The 10,749-nt window shown below is 38.5% G+C and overlaps 1 protein-coding gene across 6 annotated transcripts in view; it reads left to right on the forward strand.

Annotated features, from left to right (window-relative positions):
- Window positions 1-10,749, forward strand: part of LOC137063075 (HMG box transcription factor BBX) — a 51,304-nt gene that overhangs the window by 18,988 nt on the left and 21,567 nt on the right. For all 6 annotated transcript variants that reach the window (XM_067434106.1, XM_067434104.1, XM_067434108.1 and 3 more), the window contains 6 exons: window positions 1,400-1,571; window positions 4,709-4,966; window positions 5,174-5,375; window positions 6,361-6,428; window positions 9,285-9,365; window positions 9,524-9,598. In XM_067434106.1, coding sequence (XP_067290207.1) covers window positions 1,413-1,571; window positions 4,709-4,966; window positions 5,174-5,375; window positions 6,361-6,428; window positions 9,285-9,365; window positions 9,524-9,598 — 843 coding nt within the window. In that variant the 5' untranslated portion in view covers window positions 1,400-1,412. The remainder of the gene's footprint in view (window positions 1-1,399; window positions 1,572-4,708; window positions 4,967-5,173; window positions 5,376-6,360; window positions 6,429-9,284; window positions 9,366-9,523; window positions 9,599-10,749) is intronic.

Below are 10,749 nucleotides of genomic sequence, written 5' to 3' on the forward strand. Positions count from 1 at the left end.
TTTGAGGGTCAAAATTCTAGCTGATAGACAGGTGTTCAAATACTTATTGGCAGCTGTATCATACAAATAAATAGTTAAAAAATCATATATTGTGATTTCTGGATTTCTTTTTATATTATGTCTTAGATTATATATATATTATATTAGTTAACGCACTGTGAACTAACAAACAATGAACAGCTGTATTTTTATTTACAAAAATGTATACAGTTTATACAGTAACAAATCTGTTGGTCATTGTTAGTTCATGTATTAACTCATTTTAACAAATGAGACCTTATTGCAAAGTGTTACCAATTTAATTTACCAACATAAATTCTTAATCATTTTAATCTATATTATGCTATTTTTATCAAACAATATACATGGTCTTTTTTACATGGAAATGTATAGCTGCCTTTAGAATACTTAACATGCTTTTGGGTCCTTGGCATGAAAAAGCATGAACACATCTGGGTTAAATGACATATACATCTACTAATAACATGCTATTTATTTTTTACATTAACAACGTTGAATGAACGTGCAAGACCATGTCTTGTGTCAGCATTTGTTGAGTCCTGTAACTGAATTAACAGCAAGAGGGCAGCAGACACCAGCTATGGACATCGTTCCAGAAGATGTCTGCTGCTAATGCAATGTCTAGAAACGATGTACTCCCATGTTCAGATCAATCCTGGATCCTTCCTGTGTGCAGTTTAAAATGTAACGCATGGTGATTGAGGCACATGAGTTAGGACGCAGTCTAGCTAAGTGAGCTGCTGGTATGTTAAGTTTCATGTTGATGTGACTGGGTGTGTGTGTGTTCCTCTTCCTGTTAGTGTGCATGCAGCGAGCGTGTGTGAGATGTGTGCTCTGGTCCTATTGGAGAGGAGGGAGTTGGTGTATGTGAAGGTCACATGTACAGTAGAGCTGTGCCGGTGCTGCAGATGCAGAAGAACAGTGCTGAGATAGACAGGGAGCCCAGTGTCCGCTCTCCATCAGCGAACACTGCGGCGCGCTGCACTAGACAGCATGCCTGTTTTTTTTCTTTCTTTCTTAAAGTAACATTGCACACTGCACATTGAATCTGCCCTGAATCAACTGTTTTCAGGCTCTTTATCAACAGTTATTGAAGCTTAGATTTGCCCCACTTGATTTACAACCCTATCATAAATACATTATAGTCTTGTAATCTATAATCTTATGATGCCCATCAAATTGTATTTACAGTCTGTGGTTGCCTTTATGTCTCCTTGCTTTTTCCCTCTTGTAACCAATTACACATTTCACCTTTAAATCTATTACCAGGCAATGTAATTATCAGTGTGTCATGGCCTCTTCATGTCCTGTAGCCTATTATTTGATGTTAAAGAGCATTTAAGGGCCGTGTTTAACCTCTGACCTTTGCCCTCATCAGGGTCAGCAGCAGTATGAAGGGTGGAGGTGGAGGGAAAGAACCTCCGGTGGAGGGAGAGGTCAGCGGAAAGCGGCCCAAACGCAAGTGTCTGCAGTGGCACCCGCTGCTGGCCAAGAAAGCTCCAGACTTCTCTGAGGAAGAGGAGGAGGAAGATGAAGAAGAGCTGGAGAAGGTGAATGATTACTCAAACTGCGTTCACTTCAGTGCATTAATCTTGCCATTAGTGCAGTGTTCGGCAGTTGCTCTTTAAAGACCGGAAGTCTGAAAAATAAATTTTACATGAGAGTTTCGTGGCTTTTAGTTTGTGTCTTAGTTTTAAGGTCTTCTGTGTGCTGGTGTACTTCTAAATAAGCTTTTAGGCGATTTAAATGTTTAAAGTTAATTTATATTACCATTCAGGTGTTTGGGATTGGCAAGGTTGTTTTTATGGTATATGTTTTGAAAAGAAGTCTCTTTAGATCACCAAGGCAGCATTTATTTAAACAAAAATACTGTAAAAACTGTGAAATATTATTACAATTTAACATAACTCTTTTCTATTTAAATATACATTTTTAAATTAAATTCATCCCAGTGATGCAAAGCTGATTTTCCAGCAACATTAATCAAGTCACATGATTCTTCAGATATAACATTTCTCCTTATTATAAGTGTTGAAAAAATATTTTTGTGGAATCATACAGTGTTTTTTTTTTTACTGGATTCTTTAATGGAAATCATTTGGAGATTAAAGGGATAGATAGTTCACCCAAATTAAAATAAAAAATTAAAGATTATAAAATTACCCTCAAGTCTTCCTAGGTGTTTATGACATTCTTCTTTCAGACAAATACAATCATATATATATAAAATGCTCTGGCTCTTCAAAGCTTTATAATGGCAGTGAATTGTGTTGTTTTGTTAAGTCCATAAAAGAGTATCTATCTATCATAAAACTGCTCCACACAGCTCCAGGGGTCTATATTTAAAACTTCATAGACCAAATCCACTAAAAGACTAATTTCAGGGGACCGGAATTTACGCTGAATTTACGGATTCACGCCGAAAGAGTAACCCTTGACCCTTAAACTCTGTATGTGTATTGACGAAGCAGAAGCACAGAGGATAGAGCAAAACACAGATCATGAATTAGAGTCTGAGAAGAGGGGCTTGAGTTTGTTGCCCAGCCCTGTCCATGAGAGCCATCAAAGCTTGCAATGCTCCTGTACATCGCGTCAGGAGTCTCTCTTTTGCCCTAAGTCGACTTGCCGACCGCTGGAAGCTGATTATTTTAGTCTATAAAGTTTTAAATATGGATTTTTGTTTTTTTAAATTTACACAAACATGTCACTTCGCTTCAGAATGCCTTTATTAACCCCCTGAGAGCCGTGTGGACATTTTTACTGTATAAATTTCAGTTGAAAGAAGAAAGTCATATACACCTAGGATGACTTGAGGACGAGTAAATCATAGGCTGATTTTCATTTTTGGGTAAAATCCCTTTAATGTCTTTACTGTTGCTTTTGGTAAATTAAATGCTTCTTTAAAGAATACAATTATTTATTTAAAAAAGTCTTACTGAACCCAAACTAGCCACCAGCAAAAACCAAAACAACTTTGAATCCTCATTAATTTTGCATCATTGTTGAATCATTGGGCTGTCAGGCATAGTCAGATTTCTAGATTATTTCACAATATTGTAGCTTTGCAACACTGTAACTGTAATTTCTGCAGTTTGTATCCATCTCTGCTAGAAAGATTGCTGTCATCAATGTTCTAATTCAAAATACCTGTACTTGGGACAATAACAGTAGCAACAGAAGTGTGTCTACTTGGGACGATGGGCACTGAATCATGTGCCAAACGCTAATATCTTATTTTTTGGTCATTGTTTTTTATTCACATATAAACACTAATCAATGGAAGCTCAAATATGCTTGCTTGATGAGCGAGAACCAATGTGTTTCATTCTCGTGTTACGCAGCACGCTTGAGCTTTCTCAAGAACCAATGAGGTTCATTCTCGTGTTACGCAGCACGCTTGAGCTTTCTCAAGAACCAATGAGGTTCATTCTCGTGTTACGCAGCACGTTTGAGCTTTCTCAAGAACCAATGAGGTTCATTCTCGTGTTACGCAGCACGTTTGAGCTTTCTCAAGAACCAATGAGGTTCATTCTCGTGTTACGCAGCACGTTTGAGCTTTCGCAAGAACCAATGAGGTTCATTCTCGTGTTACGCAGCACGCTTGAGCTTTCACAAGAACCAATGAGGTTCATTCTCGTGTTACGCAGCACGTTTGAGCTTTCTCAAGAACCAATGAGGTTCATTCTCGTGTTACGCAGCACGTTTGAGCTTTCTCAAGAACCAATGAGGTTCATTCTCGTGTTACGCAGCACGCTTGAGCTTTCTCAAGAACCAATGAGGTTCATTCTCGTGTTACGCAGCACGTTTGAGCTTTCTCAAGAACCAATGAGGTTCATTCTCGTGTTACGCAGCACGTTTGAGCTTTCGCAAGAACCAATGAGGTTCATTCTCGTGTTACGCAGCACGCTTGAGCTTTCACAAGAACCAATGAGGTTCATTCTCGTGTTACGCAGCACGTTTGAGCTTTCTCAAGAACCAATGAGGTTCATTCTCGTGTTACGCAGCACGTTTGAGCTTTCTCAAGAACCAATGAGGTTCATTCTCGTGTTACGCAGCACGCTTGAGCTTTCTCAAGAACCAATGAGGTTCATTCTCGTGTTACGCAGCACGTTTGAGCTTTCTCAAGAACCAATGAGGTTCATTCTCGTGTTACGCAGCACGTTTGAGCTTTCTCAAGAACCAATGAGGTTCATTCTCGTGTTACGCAGCACGCTTGAGCTTTCTCAAGAACCAATGAGGTTCATTCTCGTGTTACGCAGCATGTTTGAGCTTCAGCAAAAACCACTGAGGTTCATTCCTGTGTTAATCAGCATGTTTGAGCTTCAGCAAAAACCAATGAGGTTCATTCCCGTGTTAATCAGCATGTTTGAAGTTTGAAGAACCAATGAGGTTTGTCCTTATACATGGTAGTTGCATAGACTGGGTATAAAGGAACAGAAATCTCTATTTCATAAAATATATTTTGTGTTCTGAAGATGAATGAAAGTCTTATGGGTTTGGAAACGACACAAGCATTAGTAAATTATGGCAGAATTTAAATGTTGGGGTGAACTAACCCTTTAATATTGTACTATGGTGAAATATTGCAGCAAGATTAGGATTGATTTTATCTTGTCCACTGTTGTTGCTGAAATTGACCAGGTCCTTGTATGTCTCTTTCCACTTTTATCCTCACTTTTCACCACAGGGGCCAGTGTTATGTGCAGAGAGCGGAGCTCAAGGGGGAGAGTGTGGCGGGATGGAAGATGACAGTGAAGAATACTCCTCTGAGCAGCGAGCTCGCCGGCCCATGAACGCCTTTCTGCTGTTCTGCAAACGCCACCGCTCGCTGGTCCGACAGGAGCATCCGCGACTAGATAACCGGGGGGCCACTAAGATCCTGGCAGACTGGTGGGCTGTACTGGACCCCAAAGAAAAACAGAAATACACAGACATGGCTAAGGAGGTAAAAAGGAAGCAGACTACATACAATAATACAATAAGTAAAGTATTGAAATGCTGCTGGTTTTTTCCTCATCAAAGAGCATAAAACATGAATCGGGCTATAACTTGTTAGAAAGGATAAGAACATTTTTAAAGGCTAATGTTAATCTTAACACGTTTAAATCTTTTATTTGATAATGGTCTTGATAATATGTTCTGTCTGATACAGTACAAGGATGCATTTATGAAAGCTAACCCTGGTTACAAATGGTGCCCTGCGACCAACAAGCCGGTAAAGAGTCCCTCGCACTCTGTGAGTAACGCCCGCAAGAAGGTCTGGTCTCTTCCCTCCAACCCTAGTAAGGATTCCTCAGTTGCCAAAAAACAGGCCAAAACTGACAGCACACCCCAGCTCAACTTCGCCATGGCTGGTAGGAACAATACAAGCACCTGAATATGTACACACATGCACTACTAGGGGTGGGAATCGCAGGCTACCTCATTTATACCACATAATACCGATAATAACACAATACAGCAATTCTGCAATAATCATTATATTGCTAGACAATCCTATAATGATTCATCACCATATCTGTCGAACTATGTAAACAAAATTCCTGTGAAAAGGTTAAGTGCATGTTTTCCAGACTTTGGACTTAAACATGGCTGGGGCATCTATTGATCACTTTCACTGCTGTCCGCTATTCAGTTAAAAAACTCTTTATATTATGCTAGTTAACTTATGTTCAGGTTGCCCTCATTCATGTGTTGAGAGCCACGAAGTAGTGACTGGGAGCAGGGAAATCTATTTAGGATGCCTTATTTTATTAATTAAAATATTGATGTTTGACACCAGTGTATAGATTCGTTTATCACATGGAAAAGGATAACGTTATATTGCCCACTACTGTTAAAATTTTTGGGGTTATCATCTGTTTAAAAAAAAGTTTTATTACAATTTAAAGTAACAATTTTCTGTTTGAATGTATTTTTAAAAATAATGTATTCCTGTGTTGGCAAAGCTGAATTTTCAGCATCATTACTCCAGTCTTCAGTGTCACATGACCCTTCAGAAATCATTCTAATATGCGGATTTGCTGCTCAAGAAACATTTTATTATTATTATTATTGGTGTGTAAAACATCTGAACTACTTAATATTTTTGTGGAAAACAAGATAATGTTTTTCAACATTTATTTGGAATAAAAATCTTTTGTAATACTATAAATGTCAATGATAAATTTAATGCATATTTGCTAAATAAGTGTTAAGTTCTTAAATTTTTTTTTTATTCTTGTGCAACCCCAAAAGTTTGCACAGCAGTGTACATATTCCTTCAGTGCATTCCATGTTACTGGATCACTGGTTGTTTAACTGTATTGTCTTACATTTTTTCCTCTGCTGTGCTTATAGATCCCAATAAGATGGGGGGCCTAAGCATGCTGCTGTTAGCCGGGGAGCACGCACTGACTGCCAGAGAGGTACAGTAACGTCATTTTAATACATATAAACATTTTCATTCAGCACAAGTATCACCTTTGATAAAATCAGAACACCCAAGATTGCTCTGTGAATGCAAACTTTAGGACTGTATGACGTAATACCATATTTTGATTACAATTAGAGATGCACAGTTCCATTAGCCTGACAAGCCAGACCCACATCAAGATGTTTGGTCTGGAAACTCACCATAGACAGGGCTCAATCCGAGGGGCGGATAAACGGTTGTCTTTCAAACTCCCTCTGCACGCGATAGGATAGCGCTACACCAACCAGAGCAACGAAGCTGAAACAGAGCTCATTGATAAATTAAACTTTGACCGTATCCGGTCAGCAAAACTCAGAACACATCTTCCCTTTTTAAGAATGACTTCAGTGCCGTTCTTTGTCCTTTTCTCAGTCAGAGAAAGGAGCTTAACTCCAAGTCTTCCAGAGTCGCGGTCAGAGCTGATTCGAAATGTTACGCTATGACACATCTGAAAGAGTACTGAATCTCCTGATCAAAACACATGCAAAAAGTTGCAGAAACAAGCAATATATAATGCGATCATCAGCATTAAACAGACAGAATTTTAATATTAGTGCATCCCTATTTTAGCCTAGGTGTTGGTGCTTGGGAGGTAAAATGTGTGTTATTTTGGCAAGGTTGCCTGCTAAAATGCGCACTCATGGGTCTATATATCACATAATAGTCGCTTCAACCCGCGGACATAGAAAACAACCCGCGGAAAAGCGGACATGGCAACACAGTGCAGTTGAGCTCTGTTGACATTTGACAATGCGTCGCTTCGTTGCTCTGATTGGTTGTAGGTCTATCCAATTGAGGTCTTTCCTGGTTCGGTTGAAACACACCCCATAATCACAGCCCAATGGAGCAGTTTCAGACTCATATTCTGACTAGAATTGAGTATGACCACGTCAGGCTATCCCTATTTAATATCAATGCATTTTTAGTTCACATGCAGATGAGAACAGCATCCGAAAACACAAATGCTCCAAAATAATAACATTTAGAAAAGATTACAGTGTAATTGCACGTTAGTGTGCACAGTGTAACCACAGTCGAGTTAAGTGAGGTTTTAAAACCAGGAACACAAAGAGTGCTCTAGATGAGAATAACAGTTATTAGTCTAGATCCATGTCCTCATATCTTGATGTGATTGAGACAAATCTGCATCATTCTGTACTCACGGCAGACCTCTGATATAATGAGCACATGATCAGTGCTCACGTAAATAGACTGTGACAGGCCCATCTCCGAGGATACAGCAGCGGCCTGTGACTAAACAGACTGGGATGACTGTTTTGGGCCCCAAACTGGGTTTGTGTGCCATTAGGAGGTGCATAGACTTCATAAATTGTAGAGCTTTCATGAGGCATTCGAGACATCAGGCCAATGTGTGTGTGTGTCTGTGTTTGTGATTCGGGGATGTGAGCTGATTGTGTGTTTTCCTGTGGGTTCCTCAGACTCTCACCCCTGTTAATCCTCTGTAAATTCCATTTTGCTGCCACTAAGTGATCCTAATTGCCTTTGGTGGAGTGCATTTGTCACTGAACAGGGCCACAGGAGGTTAATACAAAACAAAAGGCAGCGCCTCCATGCTTTGCAGAATAATGCATTGTATGTTTTGTCCTTTTTAAGGGACAGGGCTGAATCCTCTACCTGTTGACTCTCTTTCTGTTTGCCCAGGAATTGTCTTCTAAATCCCTCTGTTGTCAAACACAATCTCTCACACCGCTTGATCCAAAGCGACTGTTCATGGCATTGGTGCACTGCAGGTCGTTCCAAGTGAAAAGTCACTGCTAAATTAAGAGTAACACCGTGTCGACGTTGCTTCGTGTCGACGGATATCTCGCTTTGTCCATCTACTTTATTTTCCTGGATTGCCTACAATAATGAAGTAATATCATGTGTGAAAATTGGTTTCTATTTATTTCATTCATAATACATTCAAGTATTTTTTTGCTGTTAGATAAAAACAGTATATGATATTTCTGATACCCAATGCAGGGCAATCCTTTGCAATTATGGGCGGCATGTGTCTGTTTCCTTGCACTGCACATCACTAACTTAAGTTTGTGATCAGTAAATATACTTTATTATATATATATATATATATAATTAAATATATAATTTTATTAATACACATTAAACTGATCAAAAGTAATAGGAAAAACATTAATAATAATACAAAAGATTTCTATTTCAAATACATCCTTCTTAGCTTTCTGACTGGAGTAATGACTGCTAAAAATGAATGTATAAATCACATAAAATTAGGAATATATTACAATTGAAAACTATTTTTTATGTAAAAATAATTTATTTATTGTTATTTATGTAATAATTGTAAAAAAAGAAAATCTAACTAACTGCAAACTTTTAAATGGTAGTAATTTCCAGATACTTTACAATTTTTTTCATATCAAATTTGAATTGATTTCTTCGTATTTAGATAAATACTTATACTTAAATATACTTCTTTTTAAAATACCACATATCTGTTGGTAGACATAATTATTGACCTGTTTTACAGTACTTATGATTACAGTAGTGTCTGAGGTGACATGCAGCAAGCTTCCAGTGTAGACACCTCAAGCTGTCACATTATCACGTCCTGTTATATGGATGTAATTGATTGGTATTTTTTATTTTATTGAATCTACCTGTGGCTTTTCCATCAAACTGTCAACAGAGGGAGGTGTTGAGTTGTAAATGTCAGTGGTTATTTCAAACTGGGGGTTGATTCAAGATTGTTTACTTTTATAGCCTTCTTCTGCTTTACTGATTTCATTATTATTAATATAGATTGTTTTTTGTCATGCTTTCATTTTAGATTTCCTCCAGCTCTTCCCAGACAGGATGCACAGATGTTGCTAAGCACACTGGGAAAGCAGCCCTTTTCCAGCTGGCTGAGGTGAGACCACCTGAAGACCTGTCAGTTCTTAACAACAGACCCTTAAAAACCTCCTTAGCAGTGAGACGCCCCAGATGTGGATGGTTGGCTGCGTGCGTCTAAATGACTTGCTTAATGATCTGAATGCATTTTGTTGACTCTTTACTTTTTCTCCTCAGATATCTTCCAGTCCAGTGCAGTCTGCTGGAGGAAGTAAGAACGCTGAGGACACCAGCTCTCTCACCCATGTAGAGGTGAGGGACCGTCAAGTATTTGTGTTTTTTGTGTTATTTTAAGCTACACTGTGTGATATTTCCCCCCTTCTAGCGGTGAAAAGGTATATGACCATCCAGTGAATATTAATTTCTGTTCCTCTCAATTCCGATTTTGTTTTAACTCCTACGGTGGCCGATTTAGTCCAGATTAGAATGGGTTCCAGTTCAACCTCGTCCATGAGTGTTCCTTCAAGTGATGAAGATAATTTAACTGATAATTTGCAGTTATTTAATTTTTCAGTTAACATGTAGGTTATGACATCTATGTAAAAATGAATAATAGTTTTATGTTTTCGTAATTTTTTTTTACCATTTCATTGCTAACATCACCTATCAGGTTCCTAGACGAATGCAAGCTAATCTTAGTAAAGTAACTTTTATCAATGCTATCGTTATTCTGTATATTGTATGACATCACTAGCGTAAGGCAAAGGTTACATTGTAGGCTATATAATTTTCTGCGTGAGCAGAGATCAGTTGATGTGATGGAGGTGCGAGGGCGAGCTAGAGGTATGCGAAAGGCGAAGCTTGAGTTTACTGGTATGTCCCTCTTTGGCTAATGTACTTTCAAGATGGAGGAGCAACATAGCGACCAGTATTCGAACCCCTCACCCATATGTATTTTCAATGGCATATTATAAACTGACGAGGATACTTTATTACTTTAAAGAAGTAAATATACATTAATGAGCACATATATTTTTGAAAGAACTAAGTGTTTTAAGCTAAGAATAAACTAACAAAGTTACACAGTGTAGCTTTAAAGGCCACGTTAGTAATATGCACCAATAGGCGGGTGCACAATGCACACACATAGGGACGTGCAGCAGCACACAAACATTTTTAAATGTTAAAAATAAAAGGATTCCTCTCTGGAGAAGCGATCATTCTTTACGGTCGAAATCCCGTCATGTAAATAGCGAATCTGCCATGGTGCAAGCGCAACTGGCTTTTAAAGGGAATGGGAGATAAGACTCTTAAGAGACTAGGTACAACACTTTCCAAAGATCCATTTGAATAAATCTTGCATACAACATGACACAGACAAACTTATTTTTTCCACTATTTTCTGGAATTTAGTGGAAACCGCCCAAACTGTCTGCAGGGAGCTAGAGCACACTGGGCCTGAG

The sequence above is a fragment of the Pseudorasbora parva genome, chromosome 23, assembly GCF_024679245.1.
Source record: "Pseudorasbora parva isolate DD20220531a chromosome 23, ASM2467924v1, whole genome shotgun sequence".
NCBI classification, from domain to species: Eukaryota; Metazoa; Chordata; class Actinopteri; order Cypriniformes; family Gobionidae; genus Pseudorasbora; species Pseudorasbora parva.